This window comes from Myotis myotis, unplaced genomic scaffold (genome assembly GCF_014108235.1).
Source record: "Myotis myotis isolate mMyoMyo1 unplaced genomic scaffold, mMyoMyo1.p scaffold_m19_p_2, whole genome shotgun sequence".
Taxonomy (NCBI): domain Eukaryota; kingdom Metazoa; phylum Chordata; class Mammalia; order Chiroptera; family Vespertilionidae; genus Myotis; species Myotis myotis.
Window position 1 is genome coordinate 102,226,821 of NW_023416324.1, and position 27,542 is coordinate 102,254,362.

At 39.3% G+C, this 27,542-nt stretch overlaps 2 protein-coding genes across 12 annotated transcripts in view; both read right to left on the bottom strand.

Annotated features, from left to right (window-relative positions):
- Window positions 1-27,542, bottom strand: part of GK5 (glycerol kinase 5) — a 140,048-nt gene that overhangs the window by 98,338 nt on the left and 14,168 nt on the right. For 4 of the 11 annotated variants that reach the window (XM_036347505.1, XM_036347500.1, XM_036347502.1 and 1 more), the window contains exons 2-3: window positions 5,655-5,748; window positions 3,530-3,605 (exon numbers count right to left, since the gene is read on the bottom strand). In XM_036347505.1, coding sequence (XP_036203398.1) covers window positions 3,530-3,605; window positions 5,655-5,748 — 170 coding nt within the window. Of the gene's footprint in view, window positions 1-3,529; window positions 3,606-5,654; window positions 5,749-6,671; window positions 6,816-13,941; window positions 13,963-27,542 lie in introns of those variants that run through there. The other 7 variants (XM_036347498.1, XM_036347501.1, XM_036347503.1 and 4 more) reach the window with 4 other exon arrangements.
- On the bottom strand, window positions 17,004-18,600 carry LOC118675207 (THAP domain-containing protein 5-like). The gene has a single exon (XM_036347511.1). The coding sequence runs from the start codon at window positions 18,508-18,510 to the stop codon at window positions 17,329-17,331; it is 1,182 nt and encodes a 393-aa protein (XP_036203404.1). The 5' UTR covers window positions 18,511-18,600; the 3' UTR covers window positions 17,004-17,328.

Here is a 27,542-nt window from a genome sequence, read left to right on the forward strand (position 1 = left end):
TCTCATCTTTGCCCCTGTGAATATATTTTCTACCAGGGAAGTCAAACAAATAATTATACAATGGCCTACTTAAAACAGGAATAAGTCCTTTAAAGGAGAAACACTGGTGCCATGTGTATATTTAACAGGAAGATAGATCCTGCCTACTCAGGGGTCAGGAAAAGCTTCTTTGAGAAGTGAAAATGGTACTGCACTCTGAAGGATGAGTCAGAAAAAACAAGGAGGGTGAACACTCCCAACAAAATGCATTATATGTTCCAAGTTTCCAAGGCAGCATGAAGCATCATATGTTTACAGCTAGTGAAGCAGGGAGAAGATACAAGATGAAAGTAGCATATTAATTCATAACACAGTAGAAGACTATGTGGAATCCTGAGCTCAAGTAGTAGCATATATTCTGATATTCATTGAGTAGTAATTTAGGTTTATTTTATCTCTGCCAATAGTAAATGGAGAAATCAAGGAGAAACATGAATGGCAATATTATAAATGAATTGCCTTAAACCTCTTAACACATTATAGCATCCTGTGGCTCTTAATGTATTGTGTGTCATAAGTAATTAGTAAGAGCCATTAACATAAGTCCTACAAAATTTATGGGCTTGTATTATGAAACTATAACTGCCTTGAGGGCTGGCATTCTTATTCATCTTTACATTCAGTTCAACAACCAGCACAGTGCCATCCTCCCTCTCAGTGCCTGGTGCTGAGTGAACCCTGACTCCTGGGACTCTCAGCTTATGTTACTAATTGGTATACACACTGATCTGAGGTTAGTTGGCAGAAGCCTCCCTGAGAGGCAGAGGACTGAAGAAACAAAACAGCTTAAGAATTTTTTTAGAACACAAGAAATTTAAAGCAACCAAAATGGAGGAGATATTATTTAGAGTAATTTTAGAATACAGGTAAGTGGGGGTAGTGGAAAGAGGACATGATTAAATGTATTGAAAAAAATTTAACCTAAAGAATTTGAAAAAAAACACACAAAAACAAAAAACTCAAGAACTGAAGAAAAGTGAATAAATAACAAGTTTCCTGGCATCAGAAGGTGGTAGGATGGAAAGGGCACAAAGAGAAAAACAAAAAGAAAGCTCAAAGTTTAGACTTCTTGACAGCATCTATAAGGAAAATACTGTTTCTGTGGCCACAGACACAGAACACACTGTGGACACAGGAGAAGACAGTGAGTTTGGAAGAAAAGGTGCTGGCTGGGACTGGGATGAACAATATATTAGATTCAGTCTGCCTCTTTTTCTCTCAAAAAATGAGCAGAAGTGTCATGTCAGGGAGCCTGTAGAACCTGCCAGCATTACAGGCACAATGGCTCCCCAGGGCCCAGGGAGCAGAAAAGGTTCCATTATCTATAATAATAAAAACTTAATATGCTAATTAGACCAGACAGCCAGACGTCCTTCCAGACGACCTTCCGAACAAAGCCACAGCTGCGAGAGCCAAGGCAAGGGTTGCAAGGGCTGAGCCCTTTGCACGAATTTCATGCATCAGGCATCCAGTTTCAAGATAAAAGAAGCACAAGGCCTTCTGTGCCCATTTTTGTTTGTTTTTGTTTTTTTTAATATTCAGTATTTCAGTTCATACAAGCAAAGTTTCCAAAACTCTTGAAAGACTACAAACATCTCAAAGCAGGACAGCCAAGAAGAAACTCACAATTAATTGTTTTAGGAAGAAATCTTACCCTTCTACAACAGCCACACCAGTAAGAAAAGTGAACTATCTTGGAATCTGGCTCTTCAATTTCTCCCAAAACTGAGATGATCCTACTGCCACAGGAAAACTTGGCTTCCTAATACTTTAAGCTTCATGTCATGAATGACCCAATAATCAGGTTCTGAGAAAAGCAATCTCTGTGGCTAATGACCTAATTTTCAAATCCAACCACTCATTATACTTCCAAACAGTTTTTTTCCCTACGAACACTATCCTGCCTCTATTTCCATATCATCCACTTCCCAAAGTGACTCATTGTCCAAATCCAGTCTTCTTCTCTTCTATCCATTATGTATAATCCCACCAGAGAACTCACCTACTTCTCTAGACTTCACCTACGTCAACAATTCTCAAGTAGGAATGATCTGTCCCCCACCCAGGGGACATTTGGCAGTATCTGGAGACATTTTTGGTTGTAGAAACAGCGGGAGGAGACTATTGGTATCTCGTAAATAGAGGCAGGGATGCTGCTAAACATCCTTCAATGCACAGGACAGTCCTACAACAAGGAATGATCAGGCCTAAAATGTCAACAGTGCCACTATTTACTAGTAGAAATTCTGATCTACACAGTACACTGATGACTTTAATTCATTATTACTCATCTGAAAAATAGATTACCTATTTAAGACTTGATATGCCCAAGTCACCCTGGGTAGGGAGTTGGGGAGCGGGGGGAAAATTTCAGGGGGACTACAGATATAGGGATCAACCTGAGAAGCATTATGCTGTGAAAGAGCACCTATCTGGAGGAGATGAGACATGCATCAGTCTAAACCAGGGCAATGTTCTAACCACCTCTGGGATATCTCTACATGCACATGTTCCCAAGCCAAACACTGTATCATGTTCCCTTCTACCCACCTTCATCACCAACTCATTCTTTGTCTTATATTCTCTACAAGCTCTATCATATCCTTCCAAACATCAAGCCAGAAATCCTGTTAAATTTGAACTTCTTCCTCTTGCCTAATATTGACTTCAAGGCCAAGTCCTTAAGAATTCACCCTCATTATATTTCTTAGACCTCCCCCATGCCCCATACCCACCAGCAATCTCCTTCACTGCCCCAAGCTCAAGATGCCCTTTGCAGCCTAGTGCTTTGTAACAAAGAAGCACTTACAGTGTTTCTGTTATTATTTTCAAATAAGAAACACATGTTGAAGGCAAATAGGAGTAGTGGAAAGAGCATGTGTTTTGGGGTAAAAAGACAATTTGGAATCTTGTTTCTACTTACTAAGTGAGCTTGAACAAGTTACTTATTTCTCTAAGCCTCAATTTCTTTCTCTATAAAATTACCAAAATAACAGGTTTCTTTGCAAGGATAATGGAACCTGAATACTATCACAGGTATTCACTATATGGTAGCTATTAGGATATTATAACCGTGTTTAATCTATATATACTTCTTGGGCTGTATGTACTTAAATATGAAATTTGAAGTACAATGAAAATATAAACCACAGTCATAGTCATGTGTTTCTGAAGTCTGTCAGGTTCCCCTGAATCTTTTTGGGTATAAACTAATTTTTAAGGTCTTCAATCAAGGCTTATTTGAAAAACTAACTCACACCAAAGTAAAGAAATGGATAATTTTAATAACAGCAACAGTCTTTTTATTGTTATTCTTTTATATAAGTCAAGCCCAGGTGACATGCAGGAATATATTTTAATAAGGCAGAGAGTAGGCTTACTTTCATCCCTCTTAACAAAACAAAACTGTTCTTAATTCACAAACTTGAAACTCCCAAAACAGGTATTCACTGTGATATGAACCCAGCAACAGAAGGCTTATCACACTTACTTGTTCCACGTAATAAAAGTTGCTCTCTGTGTTGAAATGCCAAGTCCAACAATTTGATTCATCTCTATTCCTGCAGCTGAAAATAAAGATGGATAAATCACATGTTTAAAAGTCAATGAAATTTTTCTTAATAAATTGTAGTGTGGAAAATAAATTATTGAGTATAATCTTTAAGAAAAACATATAGGTTTAGCATTGTTTTTCTTTTTTTATTGTTTCAATATTATTTTGTACTGGTTACAGGTGTACAGCATAGTAGTTAGGCAATCATATACTTTACAAAGTGTTCCTCTGATATTTCCAGTACCTACCTGGCATTTAAATTTAAAAAAAAAAATTTTTTTAGAGAGAGAGGAAGGGAGAGAAACATCAATCTGTGAGAGAAACATTGATTGGCTGCCTCCCGTATGCACCCCGACTAGGGATTGAACCTGCAACCAAGGTATGTGCCCTATCCAGGAATTGAACCCTGAACCTTTCAGTGTACGGGACAACACTCCAACCAACTGAGCCACCTGGCCAGGGCCCTACCTGGCATTCTAATAACACATTTGGCATTAATAAAGAGAGCATTACTAAGATGATTCTTTTAAGGGAAAATGGCCATATTCCAATAATAACAAAATGACCTTCATCTTTAAATGTTCGAAAAAAACAAACACTATTAAAAGTCAGATTATATTTTCTTCTTGATAATACTAAAATATTGGATCTCAATTTAAGCAATGATCAATCATAATAGAAGTTGGTAGATGGCAATAAAGGAAAATCCCTAGTGAAACTCAAATCTTATTTTCCACATGAACAGATGCTAGGATATAAACAAAAACATAGTGGGGTTTTTTGGTCCAAATTTCTTAAAATATAGCAGGCTGCATGGGGTGACCAGGCCGGCAGGGGGATTAGTGAGGGATGACCAAACAACTGAACAGCAGGCTGCATGGGACAGCCAGGCTGGCAGAGGGGGACAGTTGGGGGCAACCAGGCTGGCGGGGGGGGGGGGGGGGGGGGCACTAAGAGGCAACCAGGCTGGTACGGGGGAGGGGCAGTTGGGGGCAGCCAGGCCAGCAGGAGGGCAGTAAGGGGCAATCAGGCCAGTGGGCAGAGGCAATTATGGGTGATCAGGCTGGCAGAGGCGGTTAGAGGTGATCAGGCTGGCGGGGGGAGCAGTTAGGGGCGATCAGGTAGGCAGGCAAGCAGGTGAGCAGTTAAGAGCTAGCGGTCCCGGATTGTGAGAGGGATGTCCCAGATTGGAGAGAGTGCAGGCTGGGCTGAGGGGACCCCCCACTCTTATGTACAAATTTCATGCACCGGGCCTCTAGTATTTTATAATAAAGGTTACTCAGTGTAACTCCTGACAGCAGGAACTGTGTGTTATAATTTTGTTTATAACCCTCTGGCATTTTGTACACAATAGGAAAACAAATAGGCACCAGCTGCAACCTGGAATAAAGACAGAATGTGAGCCTTTAAACTATGGCTGAGAAAACTCAAACCAGAGGGCAGAGTTGCTGTTTCCATTCCTTGAGAAAGCAGTTCACTATGAACTGCAATGTCCCCTAAAAAATACTGGGAAACTGCTATGAAAGAAAAACAGAAAAATGGAGTTGAAATTGTCAAGAGAGCAATCTAAAATGGAGCCAGAAGGCTTCCAGGAAGCTAAGCTAGCTCACCACGTGAAATTGAACTTTTGAACTGGGCTAACCCAAACGGCTACATCACTGAACTCGCTGTTAAAAAATAAACTTTTCACCTAGCAATAGACATACACAATTAGTCATGTACAGCATAGTGTAAGTCTGCTTGCCAGCACCAGTCATAGTTCTTTCAAAGCAGCTCATGTAACTCTTTGGAAGCCACCTTGTTCTGTCTTCACAAACTCTTTCCCTTTCTTTCATGTTCAGAACATAGTTGGGGTTTCTAACCAAATGTATGTTTCCAACCCCAGAAGTAACACTTTTGTTTGCCTTGACATTTTTGGTCAAAACGGATTGACATTGTGACCCCAATAAAATGCTATATGTGTATAACCTAGGAAGCCCACAAAATTCTACAGACTCTCGAGGAAAATTCTTATTACAAACAAAATATACTTTATTATTTTTATTTTCATAAATCCAATTACCTTTGACAGATTCCTTTATTACAGCAACAAATTGAAGCCAGAGAACATCAGGATCAATTTCAACCCAGCCAATTTGAGGACAAAGACTTACTACCTATGGAAAATACAAGATTTAGTATAAACAACATAAGATCAAGTCAGTAGCATCTGGGTCTTAAGATTACTTGTTAAAATCACTAATATTTTTATTGATTATCTAATTTATTTTTAAAGTGGAAAAAAAATATTTACTAGTATATGAAATAAGAAAGGATGATACACCAAAATAACAGTTTTCTTCAGTTTATGAGTTTACAGAAGATGTTATCTTTATTTTCCAAGTTTATCTTTATTTTCTAAGATTTCTACAATAAAGCCATGTTATTGCAATAAAAAAAGAGGCAGACACTTAAAAAACAAAAATTAACAGATAGCATACCATCTCCCACTCACTGAATGCAGATAAAAAAGCTGGGCAGAATGTATGGAGAAGCTATATGGGGACTCAAGAAAGTATACTGGGGCAGGTGGAGAGGGCTAGAAGATAGGACTTCAAGTACCACTGGACTGGTGGTAAGTTTCCTATTTTTCTTCTAGTATTCCCTGGCCTGGACTCAAGGCAGCCTGAAAACCAGAAGTGAGAATCAGGATGCAGTAAATACCCTAAGAGAAGCACTTTTCTTTTGGCTAACACTCAGAGGGAATGGGGGAAAGCCCCCATATTTCTTTTCTTTCCCCAACCCCTTGCCTCCACACTTTTGTACCCAGGCTAACCCGGTGGCTGCCTCAGCAACCACAAACACCTAAAGTACTGAGGGGATAAAGCTTTCTCTCCAATCAAAGGAGCTGTGGGTCCAAAAGGGTAATGTGAGCCCCCATGGCTTTTTTCTCTCTCTATGCTCCTGATGCCTACCCCCAGATATGGGAAATGCCTGGCAGAATAGTGTAATGGAAGCTCCAGCTTCCTAGGAAGATCTCAGAGAGAAAGGAGCTTAAGAAAGCTATTCCAGAAAGTTGGGTATAAATTCCTCGGCTCACCTCAAAGCTGCACATGTGTAAATGTAATCCTAAACAGCATAGCAAAGATGTTACGATCAGAACTACGGGGCAGACCACTTGAGCACTGGGTGGCACATATACAGGGCATATCCAAACAGTACTTCCAAGTGTGAGAACAGAACACTGAAACCAAAGTCCACAGAAGGCTGGTCAGAATTTTTAGTCTGAGCCCAACTGCATTAATTGCCTGCTACAAGAAAAATACAAACATTCATCATAGGATTTACACAAGATCCAGGGTATTAAACCATGATATTCAAAAGGTCCAGTTTATAATCCAAAATTACAAGGTATATAAAAGAAGAGAAAAATCTCAACTCAGACAGGAAAAGATAATCAGTAGATACCAATGCCAAGATGACACAGAAGATATCTGAAAAGGGTTTTAAAGCAGCTCCAAGAACAACAAATTCTTTTGAAACAAGTGGAAAGACAGAAAGTCTCAGCAAAAAAATAGAAGACATAAAAAAAATTTTAGGAAGGGGAAGGAAGATGGCGACTGGCAGGAAGGTAGGGAGGGAGAGAGAGTGAGAGCGCGAGGGAGCGATAGAGGAGTGTGTGGACCTGTGTGGTGTGTGTGTGTATGAGTAGGGACAGTTAGATTCTGCAGGTCTTCCAAGGGGCTGCCAAACCGGGCAGTCTTAGATGACAGAGCCCCGCTCCCAGCGTGGACACTCCAGGCAGCCAGCTCAGGCACAGAGACCAGGCCATCTTGAGAAACAGAGCTGCTTGAGACTTGGATCCTGGCCTCAGCACCACCCAGTCTGGTCTCAGACACAAACCAGGACCCTGCAGCCACTGGGGACAGAGACCTGCGACCACAGCTACAGACCCACAGACACCAAGAATCCAGACATCCCGGCCGCGGATTTCTGTGCGTCACAGAGCCTATCTCCCTCCCTACAGGCTTACTGGCAGCGCCATAGTAACTGGTAGACCCGCCCCTTGCACAGGCCATAGCCCTGCTACAAGAATTTGAGCCTGGGAGTGCACGAACACTGGGAATCTGTTCCCCGCAATGCAATTGGGCGACCAAACCCAAAGCCCACACAGGACAGAAGTGCCACCTGACTTCGATTCTGGGCAAGCAGCACACGGAAGTCTGTTTTCCGCAGTGCAGGAGTGGACCTCCTGCCGACACGGTGCTACTGTGCAACCCAGCCCCCCAAGCTGACCTGGATCCCGATTCTCTGGGCGGGAGGCAGCACTGAGCACCATGACTTGACTCTGTTTCTTATCACGTAGGCCTGGGATCCCTGACTCACAGTGCATTCACACTAAGAGACAGTGACTCCAATTCTTGGTGCATGCACACACAGGGACCCTGATTCTCAGCGCAAGGCCACACGAAGCAACAGAGACTCTGATACTCGATTCTTGGTGCAGGCACAGGGGAACTCTGACTCCTGGCTTGTGCTAAGGGACTCTCATTTTCTGCACATGCCAGCGAGGTCTCTGTTTCAGCGTGGTTCAGGCAGGGTCCCTGATTCTAGGTGCATGCACGAGGCCACACTGAGTGCTCGTAATGCTGACCCTGGGCGAGCCCGGTTCGCACCAACCCACGGGTGCCACACATCTTGGTGTCAGAGCTCTTCAGTGATACTCGGGTGATGCAAAGCTCCCACTGCACACGGCCCAGGTCCATGCAACTCAACGTTTGAACCCTCTGCTGATAGTCTGAATGGGGAGATGACACAATCCCCAGAAGAAAGAAAGTGAAGAGTCACCAAGAAAGGAAATTAGTAGAACTGAAGCATGCAACATGACAGAAAATGAATTCAGAGTAATAATCATACAATTCTTACACCAATGGATGACAAAATCAACAACCTATGCAAGAATCAGGAAGAAATCACAAGTGATACAGCTACAATAAAAAACACCATGGAAGATTTCAACAGTTACTAGAAGAAGCAGAGGACCGAATTAGTGAGTTAGAAGATAAGGTAGAAAAACAAACTCAATCTGAACAGCAACTGGAGAAAAACATTAAAAAGCAGGAGGAGAGCCTAAGGGAGCTTTGAAACAACACAAAACGAAGTAACATACATATAATAGGGCTGCCAGAAGGACAAGAAGAGCAGCAAGGATTAGAAAATCTATTTGAAGAAATAATGACAGAAAACTTCCCGGATATGGGGAATAAAAAAGTTACACAAGTACAGAGAGTCCCAAGCAAGCTAAATCACAAAAGACTCACACCAAGACACATCATAATTACAATGGCAAATCTTAAAGACAAAGAGAGAATCTTAATGGCTGCAAGAGAGAGACAGAGAGTTATCTACAAAGGATCCCGCATCAGATTATCAAGTGATTTCTCAACAGAAACACATCAAGCTAGAAGGGAATGGAAGGAGGTATACAAAGTGTTGCAAAGCAAAGGACTGAATCCAAGAATACTATATCCAGCAAGACTATCAATCAAAATTTAAGGGGAAATCAGGAGCTTCGCAGACAAAAAAAAGCTAAGGGAGTTTACCACTACCAAGCCAGCAATGCAAGAAATGCTGTAAAAAGACGAAATAAAAAGGTAAGAAGGAACACAGGCACAAAAATAAAAATGACTATAAACAAGTACCTTTCACTAATAACTTTAAACGTAAACAGACTAAATGCTCTAATCAAAAGATATCAAGTGGCTGAATGAATAAGAAAACATGACCCATATATATGCTGTCTACAAGAGACCTACCTCAGAACAAGGGACTCAGACTGAAAGTGAAGGGTTGGAAAAATATCTTTCAGGCAAATGGAAATGAAAAAAAAGCTGGGGTAGCAATACTTATATCTGACAAAATAGACCTCAAAGTGAAGGCCATAACAAGAGATAAGGAAGGCCACTTCATAATACTAAAGGGATTGATAAAACAAGAGGATATAGCCCTGATAAACATAAATGCACCCAATGCAGGAGCACCCAAATACATAAAAAAACTCCTGGAGCCCTAGCCGGTTTTGCTCAGTGGATAGAGCATTGGCCTGCGAACTGAAAGGTGCCAGGTTTGATTCAAGACAAGGGCACAGGCCCGGGTTGTGTGCTTGATCCCCAGTGGGGGACTTACAGGAGGCAGCCAATCCATGATTCTCTCTCATCATGGATATTTCTATCTCACTCTTCCTTCCTCTCTGAATCAATAAAAATATATTTTAAAAAAATTCCTGGAAGATATCAAGGGAGAGATCAACAACAATACAATCACAGTAGGGGACTTTAATACACTACTGACATCACTGGATAAATGCTCTAGACAAAAAATCAGCAAAGAAACAGCAATCCTAAATGACCCACTAGATCAGATGGACTTAATTGACATCTTCAGAACATTTCACCCCAAAGCCACGGAATATACATTCTTCTCAAGTGCACATGGGACATCTTCAAAAATAGACCACATATTGGGTCAAAAGCAAAGTGTCCCCAAATTCAAGAAGATTGAAATCATACCAAGTATCTTCTCAGACCACAATGGCATAATATTAGAAATAAACTACAATAAGAATAATCCAAAAAACTCAAACACTTGGAAGCTGGATAGCATGCTATTAAATAATGATTGGGTTACCAATGAGATCAAAGAAAAAATTAAAAACATTCTGGAAACTAATGACAATAAAAACACAACAATCCAAAATCTATGGGACACAATGAAAGCAGTCCTGAGAGGGAAGTTTAAAGCTCTACAGGCCTACCTCAAAAAAAACAACAACAACAACAACAAAAAAGAAAAAACGGTAATAAAACATCTAACTCTACAACTCAAAGAATTAGAAAAAGAACAATAAGAAAAGCCCAGAGTGAGCAGAAGGAAGCTGATAATAAAGATCAGAGCAGAAATAAATGACATAGAGATCAAAAAAACAATACAAAAGATCAATGAAACCAAGAGTAGGTACTTTGAAAAGATGAAAAAGATTGATGAACCCCTAGCCAGGATCACCAAGAAGCACAGAGAGATGACATAAATAAACAAAATCAGAAATGAAAGAGGTGAAATAACAACAAACCCCAAAGAAATACAAAGGACTGTTAAAATATACTATGAACAATTCTACTCCAACAAACTAGACAACCTGGAGGAAATGGAAATATTCCCAGAAAAACACAACCTTCCAAAACTCAATCAGGAAGATTCTAAAAATCCTAATAGGCCGATAACTATGAAAGAAATTGAAGCAGTCATCAAAAAGCTCCCAGCAAACAAAAGTCCGGGGTGAGATGGCTTCACAGGGGAGTTATAACAAACATTCAAGCAAGAACTAAAACCTATCCTCCTCTGACTATCCAAAAAAATTCAAGAGGAAGGAACACTTCCAAGTTCATTCTATGATGCCAGCATTACCCTAATACCAAAACCAGATAAAGACAACACAAAAAAAGAGAATTATAGGCCAATATCCCTCATGAACATAGATGCCAAAATCCTCAACAAAATCCTAGCAAATCAGATCCAGCAGTACATCAGAAAGATCATACACCATGACCAAGTAGGATTTATCCCGGGGATGCAAGGATGGTACAATATCCACAAATCAATAAACGTGATACATCACATAAACAAATTGAGAGATAAAAATCACAGTTATATCAATTGATGCAGAAAACCCATTTTACAAAATCCAACACCCTTTCTTGATAAAAACTCTCAGCAAGGTGGGAATAGAAGGATCATACCTCAACATAATAAAAGCCATATATGACAAACCCACAGCCAACATCATACTCAATGGGCAAAAACTAAAACCATTTCCTCTAAGAACAAGAAAAAGACAGGGATTCCCACTCTCACCACTCCTGTTCAACATAGTACTGGAAGTACTAGCCATTGCGATCAGAGAAGAAGAAGAAATAAAAGGCATCCAAATTGGAAAAGAAGAAGTAAAACTGTCCTTCTTCTCAGATGACATGATACTGTACATAGAAAACCCTAAAGACTCCATCAAAAATTTATTAGATTTAATAAATGAATTCAGCAATGTAGCAGGATACAAATTAACGCCAAGAAATCTATGGCATTTCTATACACCAATAGTGAACTTACAGAAAGAGAGACCAAAAAAGCAATCCCATTTACCATCGCACCAAAAAAATTAAGATACCTAGGAATAAACTTAACTAAAGAGGTAAAAGACCTCTATTCAGAAAACTACAGGATGTTGAAAAAAGAGATAGAGAAAGACATAAACAGATGGAAGAACATACCATGTTCATAGATTGGTAGAATCAACATGATTAAAATGTCCATATTACCCAAAGCAATCTATAAATTAAATGCACTCCCCATTGAAATACCAACGGCATATTTCATAGACCTAGAAAGAACTTTCCAAAAATTCATCTGGGGGAAAAAAAAGAGCCCGAATAGCTGCAGCAATCCTGAGAAAGAAGAACAAAGTACGTGGGATCTCAATACCAGATATAAAGCTGTATTACAAAGTCACTGTTCTTAAAACAGCTTGGTACCGGCACAAGAACAGACATACAGATCAATGGAATAGAATAGAGAACCCAGAAATCGACCCAAATCACTATGCCCAATTAATATTAGACAAAGTCCGGGGTGAGACGGCTTCACATGAACATACAATGGAGTCAAGACAGTCTCTTCAATAAATGGTGCTGGGAAAATTAGACACATACATGAAAAAAATTAAACTAGACCACCAACTTACACCATACACAAAAATAAACTCAAAATGGATAAAGGACTTAAACATAAGACCGGAAACCATAAAAATACTAGAGGAATCCACAGGCAGCAGAATCTCAGACATATGCTGAAGCAATTTCTTCACTGATACTGCTCCTAGGGCAGTGGAAACTAAAAAGAAAATAAACAAATGGGACTACATCAAAATAAAAAGCTTTTGCACAGCAAAGGAAACCCTCAACAAAACAACAAGAAAGCCCACTGCATGCGAGAACATATTTGCAAATGTTATCACCAATAAAGGTTTAATCTCCAACATTTACAGGGAACTCATACAACTTAACAAAAGGAAGATAAACAATCCAATCAAAAAATGGGCAACAGACCTAAATAGATACTTTTGAAAGTAGACAGAAAAAAGGCCAAGAGACATATGAAAACATGCTCAAAGTCACTAATTATCTGAGAGATGCAAATCAAAACGACAATGTGGTATCATCTCACACGTGTTAGAATGGCTATCATCAACAAATCAACAAATGATAAGTGTTGGTGAGGATGTGGAGAAAAAGGAACCCTTTTGCACTGCTGGTGGGAATGCAGACTGGTGCAGCCACTGTAGAGAAGAGTATGGAGTTTCCTCAAAAAACTAAAAATGGAACTCCCATTTGACCCAGTGATCCCACTTCTAGGAATATATTCCAAGAAGCTAGAAACACCAATTAAAAAGGATATATGCACCCCTATGTTCATAGCAGCACAACTCACCATAGCTAAGATATGGAAACAGCCTAAGTGCCCATCAGCAGATGAGTAGATTAAAAAACTGTGGTACATCTACACAATGGAATACTATGCTGTGGTAAAAAAAAAAAAAGGAATTATTACCATTTGCAACAGAATGGATGTAATAAGCCAGTCAGAGAAAGATAAATATCACATGATCTCACTCATTTATGGAATATAATGAACAACATAAACTGATGAACAAAAACAGATCCAGAGACAGAGAAACACAGATCAGACTGTTAAACCTCAGAGGGAAGGTAGGGGACGGTGAGGGTAAGGGGGAGAGACCAACCAAAGAATTTGTAGGCATGCATATAAGCCTAACCAATGGACACAGACAACAAGAGGTTGAGGACATAGCTGGAGGAGGGGGTTGGGGGATAATGGGGGGAATGAGGACACATATGTAATAATAAAATATATATATATTAAATTTTTTAGAATTGAAAAATACAATAATTAGGGGAGTGGAAGAAACTGAGTGATGATGGTCAAAGGGTACGAATTTTCAGATATAAGATAAGTTTTAAAGACCTAATGTACAGACAGCATGGTGACTATAGTTGTTAATAATGTATTATATACTTGAAATTTGCTAAGAAAGTAGTTCTCCACATAAACACACACAAATGGTAATCTTGTGAGGTTATGGATATGTTAATTAACTTGACTGTGGTAATCATTTCACAATGTGTAGGTATACTAAATATAATGTTCGCCTTAAATATTTACAGATTTTATTGGTCAATAGAGCTGGAAAAAATCAATTTAAAAAAGAAAAATATAATAATTAAAATTTAAAAACATACTTGATGGACTCAATAGTAGAATGCAGATAGAAGAAAGTCAATAAACTTGATGATGGACCAATACAAATTATCTATTCTGAATAAAAGAAAGAAAAAACATTGGAAAAACTGAATAAGGCCTCAGGGATCTGTGGGAAAGAGCTAAAGGTCTAATAGTTATGCCATCACTAGAGGCCAGGTGCACAAATTCATGCACAGATGGGATCCCTCAGCCTGGCCAGAGATCAGGGCCGATTGGGGTAGTCCCAATCGGGGCCAGCCAGCCATGGGGAGGGACGGTGGGAGGTTGGTCGGTGGTGGGAGGTTGGCTGTGGGAGCACACTGCCCAGCAGGGGGCAACTCCTACATTGAGCATCTGCCCCCTGGTGGTCAGTGCGTGTCATAACTACCAGCCAGTCATCCAGTCATCCATTCTTAACAGTCACCTAGGCTTTAATATATATGGATAACTATTAGTAAAGAAATGATAGTTCCATGCAGAAAAATATGACGTTAAGGAAGTAAGAGTGCTTAAAACTTTTCAAGTTCAGTGAGATTTCAAATCTGTATATTCTAGAAGCCAAAAAAATGGCTAACAGGATAAGTCCAAAGTCATACACATCCAGATTCAGCATAATTAAAATGGTGAAAACCAAAAACAAAGAAACTTTCTTGAAAGCAGCCAGACACATCCTATATAATAAAGAGGGAATATGCAAATTGACCATCACTCTGCTACAAAGATGGCGGCACCCACAGTGGAGGCGGGGATTTCCATAACGAGCCTTAACAAATAATCAGCAGGGACCTCAGGCTCCGCCCCCCCGCCCCCGTGGGGCCTGACAGGGGACCTCAGGCTGTGCCCCACCACCCAGCAGGGCTTGATGGGGGACCTCAGGCCGCGCCCCTTGCCCCAGCGCCATGCCGGGGGACCTGAGGCTACGCCCCCCCCCCAGCAGGGCTTGACGGGGGACCTAAAGGTGTGCCCCCACCCCGCACCAGGCTGGAGAACCTCAGGCTGTGCCCCCCCCCCACCCGGGGGGGCTTGATGGGGTACCTCAGGCCACACCCCACGCCCCGGCACCGGGCCAGGGGACCTGAGGCCATGCTCCCCTCCTGGTGGGGCTTTACAGGGGACCTGAGGCTGTGCTCCCCTCCCAGTGCTGGGCTGGGGGACCTGAGGCCATGCCCTCCTCCTGGTGGGACTTTACAAGGGACCTGAGGCCATTCCCCCTCCCAGTGGGGCTTTACAGGGGACCTGAGGCTGCGCCCCGCTCCCAGCACCAGGCCAGGGGACCTGAGGCTGCGCCCCCTGCCCGGTGGGGCTAGACGGGGGACCTCAGGCCATACACTCCGCCCTAGTGCCAGGCCAAGGGACCTGAGGCTGCACCCCTCCCCTCCTGCCCAGCAGGGCTTGACAAGGGTAGGACCAGCCGGGTCTGGATCTAGCCCAATGGGGTGGGCCGGCCGGATCTGGGTCTCATGTGATTTTGAGGTGCACATGGGTGGGCGGGGACTTGACTCTGGGTCCCGTGGTGCACTCCAGACTCTAACAGGAGGGAGATTTTCATATACATTTTACTAATTTTCTTTTTTTTTTTTATCTTAAATATTATGATTTATTAAGTTTAAAGAAATAAAGCTAAATAACTTTAAACAAATAGAAGTTACAATGTATACAGTGATAAACTGAGTTGTAACATTTTTAGATGATTTACAAAGGCCATTTTCATCTGTATCAATTTTAAAGAAGTATTAGCAAAATGCAGCATGGGAATACTTAAAAGTAACATATTAAATCTGCCAAATTTCTTAATTTATGTAAAATGTTAAGTTTTTCCCCTATGGTGACCCAATAAGAATACCTCTAATCAACTTTTTATAACTAGCTAACATATATTCATATAACACAAACTACTTTTATTAGCCTGAAAAAAGTAAGCAATAGCCAAAAATAATCACCATGCATTTACAGAACTGTTGGTATACTATTTGCTGTGCAGTCCACTAATATTTATTGAGCTCCTATTTTCCAGGACCAAAAACATAATTGCTACCTTATAGATTTGTCAAAACTGTTCCTCAAGATAATAGCATTTTTATCTTGAACAAAAGAAAATGTTGTTTGCCAACCTAATTTAAAAAAAACACTAAGAATCAGATTTATAGAAACTTGCTCTATACTATAAACAGTAACATATTTAATTATACTAACTGCCAATTTGAAGAGATCACTGATTTTTCACATTCTTACCAGTTTTTGCTTTTATATTTTTTCTTAAATTCATATGAATATATGCAGTATTTTTTGTTTATATCTCATTACTGATTTTTCCTACTTCTCTCCTGAAGGTCATTATGACATATCTATAATTTCTTGCATATAAATTTTAATAAAATATTCTTAAGTGGGAATGTATAGTATTAAGTATTACTCTATTATTCTGGAATTTAAAAATAACACAAGCACACATTTTAAAAAGCTACACATATTAAATAGATACAAACTGATTTCTAAAATATAGTAATATATATTTAAAAAATGAACCTCATTGTAATTTTTGGTTTATAAATTATAATCTTAAATATAGGATGTGAAGAAGTTTAAATGACTATGTATAATGATGGGCAACCTCATATAAGGTACTGAAATACACATTCTTTTAAGTTTAAAGTGCCTTTCCTAAGAACTGGACTAATGGTGGTTCCTCATTTTAGTCCAACTGAAATCAAATTATAAAAGGAATATTTTCCTTTTGTTATTATGGATAACTTTAGCCAAAAGGTCAAACAGCATAGAATTCCACAAATATTGAGGATAATTCAATTGTTAGTAATTTCAAATTCTGGCCCATACCCAGTATTATGTAAGTATAGATTACCTTATAGAAAAGTTGTTCTAGTAAAAGTATCTGGAACAGGAAGGAACTATAAGGGAACAGACCTCATTAGTGCCCTTATTCTACAAGTTAGAGACTGAGGCTCAATCTTGATAAATAACTTGCCTAAGTCATATGCCAACGATAGAACCAGGCCTGATCCTTTTATTCTGGGCTTGTTTTTTTCCTTTCATTTATTTTTAATTTTTTTTTTTTTTTTTTTTTTTTTTTTTTTTTACCATATCTGTGTTCTCTCATTTTAGGACAAACTCATATTACTTATTCACTATATTTTAACTCTAATTTGGAAATGACCCAGTAATAGAACTTTTTATCTATAGTGCAACAACACTCTAGTTTTTCTAAAAAAAAAAAAATGAGCACTATAAGAACAGGACACAGTTCATAATGTTAGGGCACTTTTTGACCTTCGTTAAGCAGAGAAATTTATGCAGGAAAAAGTTCACTTTACATATAATCTGGTTTGGCTGCAAAATGCTTACATAAAAGTCATAGCTTTGAGATGTCTTTATATCATAGTAACTTCATATGTTGTGAAATGGTTTTCTATGATCTTGACATTTTCTTCAGAGAGCCAGTTCTCCTGTTTTAGCTGCCTTATAAGAGCTTCCAAAGACTTCAATCTCCCTAGAGTCTGTTGCTCTTGTAGCTCAAGAAGAGTAATCTTTGAATGTAGTTTACAGACTTTCTGCCAAAGATGCTCCTTATTTATATCCTGTCTGCAGTAAGAATGTTCAAGTTGTAAGACTCCTGTCTCATAGTCTAGCTCCTTACAGGAGTCTTCACTGTCTGTGTCTTCCATTTCTACAGTTTCTTTTTGGACAGGCAGAGAAGGATTAATTGTAGGTTTGGAACTCTCTGTGGGTACATAGATGGCAATGACAGACTCTTTATTTGGGTTTAATTCTTCAACCGTTTGGGTAATGGTGCCGAGTAAGAATGAATGTTCCTGGGCTGACTTAATTTCCACTGAATTATTTGTAACGTTTGGATTAGCAAGATGATTGGTAGTTATTTCAAGCACTTCTTGGGTTTCCAAAGACTGCTGAATACTTTCTGAATTTGAAGTTGTCAAAGTAACAGTTGTCGAATTTAGATTCTCAAAAGATGTGTGAAAACCACCTATGTCTTGGTTAATTGATGTTTCCAAGGTAGATTCTGGTTTTCCAGTGTCTTCCAGTTTAACTAGATTAAGAGTTAATATGTTATTGTGTATACTTCCTGCTTTTGGAGCTGGTGGCTTCACCAACGCAGATGAATGCAGTGATTCTGCATGTTCAGGGAGGACTCCTGTATTAACTGTATTTTTCTTTGGCTCTTTTGATGAAAATGATTCTTGTGACTTGGCTTTCAGGCACACGTCTTTCTCATACTCTATTTTTTTCTTCTGACAGTTGTTTTTGGAAGGGTCTCTTTCCTGACTGTCTTCAGGCAAAGAAAATATTGTTGGAATTGCAGTTTGTTTCAAATATCGAATCCCCCATCTGATGTCAAGAGAGTCAGGAGTGAAATGGTCACTACACAGGAACTGGTATTTACTGGGCATCCATGAATCTCGTTTCATGTTCTTTAACCATTTTCCAAGTCTTTCTTTGTCATGTAGAGGAAACGGGTAAAAACTCAGCTTGCGGTCCTTACTGTTCCGTCCCCGCCGGTTCTTACAGCAAATCGCTGCGCAATAGCGAGGCATCGCTACGGCGCGGCCCGCGAGGGAGACCCGGCGGACTCCGGCACAGGTGGGCCCTCCTCCTCAACCCCAGGCCGCCCCCATTTTACTAATTTTCTTTCATCTCTGACACTTCAACTATAAGGAAAGGGCAAATAGCAATATTAAAATATTTCCTCTAATCCCCTTTTAATGTGCACGAATTTTGTGTACCAGGCCACTAGTTACATATATAAAACAATAATCTGAATGAGTGTAAATTTTTCATCAGAACCATGAACACCAGGAGGCAGTAGCTCAACATTCTTAAAGTGCTAAAAAAAAAACACCAAAAAAAAAACAGTCATCCACAGTTCTATATCAAAATTCCAGTAGAATTTTTGTAGATATAGACATAATGATTCTAAGATTTATATGGAACTAAAATAGCCAAAAATATTGAAAAGAATAAAATTGGAGGAATCACACTACCCAATTTCAGGACTTACAGTAATCAAGCTACAGTAATCAAGTAGGTGTAGACAAATAGATCAATGGTATAGAATAAAGTGCAGAAATAGTCCTATAAAAAGATAGCTCATTAATTTCTGACAAATGTATAAGGCAATTTAATGGAGAAAGGATAGCTTTTTCAACACAGTTTGAACAATTACACATCCATGTGCAAAAAAATTAACTTCAATCTAAACCTCACATCTTATACAAAAATTAACTCAAAAGGTATCATAGATCTAAATGTAAAACTGTAAAATGTTTAGAAGAAAACGCAGGAGAAAATCTTTGTGACTTCGGGTTAGGTGAAGAGTTAGAGATGACACCAAAAGTATGATTCATAAAACAAAATAACTGATAAATTGTATTTCATCAAAATTAAAAACATGTGCTCTGTAAAAGATACTGTTAAGAAAATGAAAAGACTCATAGACTGACTGAAAATATATGCAAATCATATAACCAATATAGGAATCATATTAAGAACATACAAAGAATTCTCAAAACTCAACAGTAAGGAAACAAACAACCGAATTAAAAATTGGCAAAAGACCTGAACGGGCACTTTACCAAAGAAGATATATGGATAGCAAATAAGCACATAAAAATATTGAACATCCTTAGCCATTAGGGAAGTGCAAATCAAAACCACAATGAAACACCACTACATCTCTTAGGATGCATAAAATAAAAAACACTAATAATATCAAGTGTCATGAAGAACACATGGAACTCTTATACATTGCTGGTGGTAATGCAAAATGGGACAGCCAATCTGGAAAAGTTTGGCATTTCTTGTTAAATTAAACATTCACTTATCCTACGACTCAACAATCCCACTCCTAGGTATTTATCCTAAAGAAATGAAAACTTATGTTCACATTAAAATCTGTACAAAATGTTCATATTTTATTAAGTTCTATTCAAAATCACCAGAAAATGGAAACAACCCAAAATGTACTTCAATAGGTAAATGAATGTGATAGATCCATAATGGGTTATTACTCAGAAATAAAAAGGAATGAACAAGATTGATACACACAACAACATAGACAAATTTCAAAGGAATTATGCTGGAAAAAAGCCAGTTTCCAAAGAATGTTTACTATACTGTTCCACTTAGATGACATTCCCAAAATGAAAAAACTGTAGTGATGGAAAATAGATCAATGGCTAGCAAAGGTTACGTACAGGAGGAGGGTATGACTACAAGGAATAACACAAGGTCATTTTCTGGGATACTTCGATACATGTACTAAAACTCACAGAACTTGTTCACTACAAAAGTCAATTTTAGTGTATATTCATTTTTAAAATAAAATAAGAGGAACCTATTGCTTTAGGTTAAAATAACTTAAACGTAGTGTTTTTATCTCCAATTCCTCTCAAGACTCAATTAAGATAAAAACATTAAAATGGTCTATGTAGAATAAGAGAGCAAACAAGTTCAGACCAGGTTTTAACAAATGTTTTGTTTGTTTAATTATATCTTTACTAGAGGCCTGGTGTATATTTGCCAGCTGTGAGCTCAGCTTCTGGCCAAGCGGCACTCCCCCTGTGGGAGCCCACTGACCACCAGGAGGCAGCTCCTGCGTTGAGTGTCTGCCCCCTGGTGGTCAGTGTGTGTCAAAGCGGCCAGTCGTTCTGCTGTTTGGTCGATTTGCATATTAGCCTTTTATTATATAGGACTAGAGGCCCGTTGCACAAAAATTTGTGCACTCGGGTGGGTCCCTCAGCCGGCCTGTGCCCTCTCGCAGTCTGGGGCCCCTCGGGAGCCCCTTCCCCTGGCTGCTGGCACCAGTTTTCCTCCAGCGCCCGGAACCCAGGCCTTCACTCTTCGCCGGGAGGGGCCGGTGCAGCGGGCTTCACTCTTCACTTTTCGCTGGCCGCTCGGGCCCTGGGGGTGAGGTCGGCGTGGCGGGCGAGGGGCTTAGCTCTTTGCTCACCACGCAGGCCCTGGGGGCAGGGCCTGCATGGCAAGCTTAGCGCTTAGCTCTTCGCTCGCCACGCCAGCCTTCCCTCACTGCTCCTGCCTGGGGCCAGCTGGCTTCGCTCCGTCGCTTGGCGCCTACATATGCAAATTAGCCGCCATCTTTATTGGTGGTTAATTTGCATATTGCCCTGATTAGCCAATGGGAAGTGTAGCAAAGGTACAGTCAATTACCCTTTTTGTCTTTTATTAGATAGGATTGTTGAGAGTATTATAGCTGTTCCTCCCTTCCCTCCCCCCATTGACTTCCTCTACCCAATCCCACCTTGCCCTAGGCCTTCACCACCCTAGTGTCTGTGTCCATGGGTAATGTATTTATTCATATAAGTTTTTTGGTTAATCTTTTCCCAACCCCTCCCCACTTCCACCTGAGATTCATCAGTCTGTTCCATGTTTCCAAGCCTGTGGTTCTATATTATTCATTGGTTTGTTTATTAGATTCCTTGTTTATTTATTTTTAGATTCAATTGTTGATAGATATGTATTTATTGCCATTTTACTATTCATATTTTGGTATTTTTTTTCCTTCTTCCTCTTAAAGGAAACCCTTAAAGTAGCTCAGGTGACTGGGGAGGCTGAACTACTGGGGCCTATAGGACACCTACTACACAAAGCCATTCTACCAATTCCAGGAGACATAGCAGTTCTATCTAATACACAGAAACAAACACAGGGAACCAGCAAAAGTGCAGAGACAAAGAAATATCACAAATTAAAGAACAGAAGAAACTTCCAGAAAAAGAACCAAATGAAATGGAAGCAAGCAAACTACTAGATACAGAGTTCAAAACAAAGGTTATAAGGATGCTCAAGGAACTTAATGAGAGTTTCAAGGATCTTAGTGAGAATGTTAAGAACTTAGTGAGAATTTCAAGGAAATTAGTGAGAACTTCAAAGACATGAAAAAGGACCAGTCAGAAATGAAGGATACACTAACTTTTATGACGAATAATTTATAGGAAAGCAACAGTAGAGTAGAGGTCGCTGAGAATCAAATCAGCAATTTGGAATATGAGGAAGCAAAAAAAACTAAACAAAAGAGCAAAAAGAAAAAAGGATCCAAAAATATGAAGTTAGTGTAAGGAGCCTCTGGGACAACTTCAAGCGTACCAACATTTGCATCATGGAGTGCTAGAAGGAGAAGAGAGGGAGCAAGAAATTAAAAATCTATTTGAAAAAATAATGACCAAAAACTTCCCCTAGGTGGTGAAAGAAATAGACATACAAGTCCAGAAAGCAAAGAGAGCCCCAAGCAACATTGAACCTAAAGAGGACCACACCAAGATACATCACAATTAAAATGCCAAGGGTTAAAGACAAAGAGAACATTTTAAAAGCAGCAAGAGAATAGCAGTTACCTACAAAGAGTGCCCATAGGACTGTCAGCTTATTTCTCAACAGAAACTTTGCAGGCCAGAAGGGAGTGGTAAAAAATATTCAAAGTGATGAAAAGCAAGGACCTACAACTAAGATTACTCTACCCAGAAAAGCTATCATTTAGAATTGAAGGTCATATAAAGAGCTTCACAGACAAGAAAAAGGTAAACGAGTTCACCACCAAACCTTTATTATAAGAAATGTTAACAAATGTTTTTAATATTAACAGTGAGTGGGTGGGTTGAGTGGTATATGGTTAAGCAAAGAGGAAAAAACTGATACCTCATTCTTTGCTCAAATTTAACCAATCTATGCTCAATCTCTGGCAGAGATTCTAGGTTAGAACCTAAGAATTAGAGGTATCTCCACAGGCTGGGATGTCTGGTGGAGCTGAACAAAGAATAGTTCAAAGTCTTTATAAGCATCCCCAATTCCCCTCCTCCAGCCAGCTCGCTGCCCGTCCCTAACTATGCAAAAGGTAAGAGGTTTACTCTGGGGCTGGGGACTGGTGTGAAACAGAGAAGCTTTTTACTTGCAAATACCAGATATAGCTGAGTGGGATAAAGCATGATACTAAAAACATGAGCAGATAAGCAACCAAAAATTACCAATTAAGAAAAACCTATAATATGTAAGGAAAGCAAAATAAGAGAAAAAGGGGAACTCTAAGAAATATTGACAATGTGAGGAACATTAAGGTCATATGAAAAAATAATCCAGTGAGCTCATCAGAAACAAACAGACCTAACAAAATATATTCCATTCTATCAAATAATATTTCTATTCTTCCCATGTAAGATTTTCATGACCACAGACTGTAATGGCTCAACTGCAATAAACACTTCCTCACCCCAAAACACTCAATGTGGGTATCATCGTTTCAAGTCTACAAAACTTTAGACTTAATGGTGGCACTCCAGAATCACTTCCCCCCACTCCATCAACATCCCCAAACATGTCTCAAGAGTGAAATCAAACCATACTAAAATTATATAAAAAATAAAATCAAAGCTAAGAAGAAAATTTGTTTTGTTGATTAAAAACAAAAAACAATCTTTTTTTTTTTTCAAGAGTGTACAGAGGATGCACAGTATTGGTGATTCCAATGTTTTCTTTAGAGTGGCCTTTCTGTACAGTAAACCCTCGATTTTGTGGACCTCAACTTAATGGACTTCAGATTTAACAGACAAAATTTTCGGTCCCTATGTCATATGTGAAAATTAACACCCTGATAATTTTAAAATTCTTTTAGCCAACACTTGCTTATAATCAAATTAATAGGTTATTCTGTGTTATTAATTCACTTATTTCTAACAAATTTTAGCAAACAAGCCATACGTTGGAAAAGAATCCTGTAGTAAGTTCACTGACATAAACTAAATAAATATTACATATCTACAACTGTAGTCTACATATTTAAATACAAGAGTTATCACCCATAAACAATGTTTGGCAAATGATAAGCACATGATCACACAGCATCATGCATGCGAATTGGTTCTGTTGTTGCATGGTGTGACTTTGTCATGTCCCAGCCATGTGCATTTGTTTACTTGCAGTGACAGGCAAATGCAGGCGTTTACTGGGTTTATTCAGTATAAATTTTAAATTACAATAATGCATATAGAAAACTTTTCTGTGAAATTAAACTTTTCATACATACTTAATTTTAATTACACAAACGTGTATAACGTAAGTAAAAACAGATAAATTAATTTGTCAATTTTTTAACATGTGCAATCAGAAAACCTACTTTATTATGTAACAGACTTTCAGCTTCACTAGACATCCCCTCACCTGAATTAGTCCATTATATCGAGGTTTTACTGTATTATTCTTCCAAGCAAGATTTCATCTATCAGTTTCTTCATAATGGCATGCTGTTCCAAAGGGGAACATGAGAAACTTTCTCCATTTTGAAAAACTAAAATCATCAAATATTCACATGTGGGATTTTCAACTCTGAATACTATTTTAGGATATAACACTAACATTTAAGAGTCCATGAAAAGTTTATTTTAATCATTTTTAAATTTTTAATTACAGATGACATATATTATTGTTAATTTCAGGTGTACATACCAGTAATTAGAAATTACATAACTTACTAAGTGATCATCCCAATAAATCTTATACTTATCTGACATCATATTAGAATATTATTGACTGTATTCCCTATGCTGTACTTTACATCCCCATAACTATTCTATAACAACCAATTTCTACTTCGTAGTCCCTTCACCTTTTTCACCCATCCATTCAATCCCCCCTCCAATCTGGTAACCTTCAAAACATTCTCTATCTATTAGTCTATTTCTGTTCTGCTTGTTCATTTCTTTTGTTTTTTAGATTCAATTGTTAATAGATATATACTTATTGCCATTTTATTGTTCATATTTTTTCATCTTTTTTTTTCTTCTCCTTAAAGAGCCTTTAGCATTGCATATCATACTGGTTTGGTGGTGATGAACTCCTTAACTTTTTATTGTCTGGAAAGCTCTTTAGTTTAAAGAGCTTTGATTCTAAATGATAGCTTTGCTAGGCAGAGTAACCTTAGTTGCAGGTCCCTGCTTTTCATCACTTTGAATATTTCTTGCCAATCCCTTCTGGCCTGCAAAATTTCTGTTAAGAAATCAGCCGACAGTCTTATGGTAGCTCCCTTGTAAGTAATTTCTTTTCTCTTGCTGCTTTTAAGGTTTGCTGTCTGTCTTTAACCTTTGGCATTTTAATTATGACTTGCCTTGGTGTGGACCTCTTTGGGTTCATATTGTTTGAAATTCTCTGTGCTTCCTAGACTTGTATATCTGTTTCCTTCATCAAGACAGGGAAGTCAGTCATTTTTTCAAAAAGGTTTTCAATTTCTTGCTCTCTCTTCTCCTTCCCATACCCCCATCATGAAAATGTTGGTACTTTTGAAGCAGTCTAGAGCCTCCTTACACTATCATCTTTTTTGGATTTTTTTTCTTTTTGTTCTTCTGATTAGGTGTTTTTGCTTCCTTTTATTCCAAATCACTGATTTGATTTTTAGCTTCATCTATTTACTGTTGATTCCCTGAAAGTTATTCTCTTCAGTTAGTGTATCCTTTACTTCTGATACTGGTGCTTTTTTTATGCTGTTGAGGTTCTCACTAAGTTTATTGAGCATCCTTATAACCAGTGTTGTTGTTTTCTTTAAGTTTTTTTATTTTGTTGTTAATCCTCCATCCAAGGATATTTTTCCATTGCTTCTTAGAGAGAGTGGATGAGAGAGGGAAAGACAGAGAGAAACACTGATATGAAACACATCAATTGAATGCCTCCTGCATGTGCCCCAACCAGGGCCAGGCCAGGGAAGGGCCTGCAACCAAGGTATGTGCCCTTGACTGGAATCAAACCCAGGACCCTTTAGTCTGCAAACCAATGCTCTATCCACTGAGCCAAACTAGCTACGGTTATAACCAGGGTTTTGAACTCTGTATCTAGATTTTATTTAATTATTTTCCTAATTGTGTTCTGTTCTTTCATTTGGGACATTTTTCTTTGTCTCCTCATTTTGGCAGCCTTCCTGTGTTTGGTTCTACATATTAGATAGAGCTACTACTTCTCCCAGGCTTGGTAGAGTGGCCTAATGTATTAGGTATCCTGTAGGGTCCCATGGTACAGCCTCCCTGACCACCAAAGGTGGGAACTCAAGGTACACCACTTTGTGGGCTATATACACTTTCCTCTTGTAGTTGAGCCTTGATTGCTATTGGCATGTCAATAGGAGTGATTTATCCCCCAAGTCAATCAGCTGCAAGGATGGGATGTGACAACTGATTACCAACCTCCAACCATCATGGAGAATCAGCTATGCAGGGGCCCACTCAAAGAGCAGGACTTATTTCAGCAGGATTCTGGTGCCTGTTGTGTCTGTCCCTTGTGTGTGTCACTGGTGGAGGTGGTTGGGTGGTGGTACTTCAACATGGTCTGATGCTGTCCACTGGGTGCTCTGAGACCTCCCAGGAGGTGCAGGCCAAGGTGCAGGCACTGCCTGTGTTCTGCCAGGGGTCACCCATCATGAGCTGCAAAGTGATTTGCAGATGGCTTCTTGTGTTGGGCTTAGAGGTGTCCCAATGAGGCCAAGCTGTGAACCAAGGACAGCTTCTACTGGTGTCAAGCCTGGGGCCACTTCGCAAGAGGTACAGAGCTCCATGAGGCCAGATGCTACTTGTTTGAGAGATTTTAGGAAAATCTGAAGAATGAATCAAGACAGGCCATTCCTGTGGAAAAGCCACTTGAAACAGGTTAGGTGGGGCAGGGCCAGGATAGGGAAAATAGTGTGATCCAGGTTGGCAAAGTCTCAGACATGGTATCCGCCTGCCACCTCTGTGGGAGGAGATCTCAGAAAAGGTACAATTGCTTCTGCCAGCACTTCTGTCTGGGAGAAAGCTGCCCTTCCCCCAGCTCTCTCCCTGATATGGAACAATTCAGTTCCTCCCCATATATCTCTGGTACCTTTCAAGCTGCTACCCCCATATTGGAGCACAGAAGGAGTGAGTTCCAGTTAGTCTGTGTGTGGGCCCTTTAAGAAGAACGGCCTGGGACTCCAGCAGCCTCAAGTGTATCTCAGCCTCAACCCCCGCTGGTTTTTTAGCCAGAAGTTACAGCAACTTCTCTTCCGAGCACTGTAATCCTGGACAGGGGGCCTGGTGTGAGGCTGGGACCCATTACTCCACAGCTGAGATATCCCTCCGGATTTTTATCTGCCATATGTGGGAGTGGGACCAGCCCATTCCATGTCTCCATCCCTCCTACTTGTCTTGATGGAACATCTTCTTTAATTCCCTAGTAATAGGACTTCCATTCAGCTCAATTTCAGCTGGTTGTCCTGTAGTTTAGTTGTAATTTTAATGTGGTTGTGGGAGGAGGTGAGTACCATGTTAATCTACTCTACCATATTGGCCAGAAATCATGAAAAGTTTTTTTTTAATACAAATTATAGAAAAAAGACTAAAAATGTACCCCTGCTATTAAAAAGTGAATACCAAAAGAAACAAAATTGAAGTATTCTCAGAGGCCTAGTACTAGCCTGCTAATGTAAGAGTTCATGTTTTGGGATTTCAATTTTAACTAAAAGACCAATACAGCCTATTTTGTTCCTGTCTCTAAATGGTGATTTTTTTTCAGTTGTTCTTTCTCTTTTTTTAAAAAAAGCTATTTATTTGGAAATATCAAT

What these genes read in the sequence shown, in the direction of transcription:
- LOC118675207 (XM_036347511.1), bottom strand. Translation starts at nt 18,510, where the DNA reads ATGCCTCGCTATTGCGCAGCGATTTGCTGTAAGAACCGGCGGGGACGG.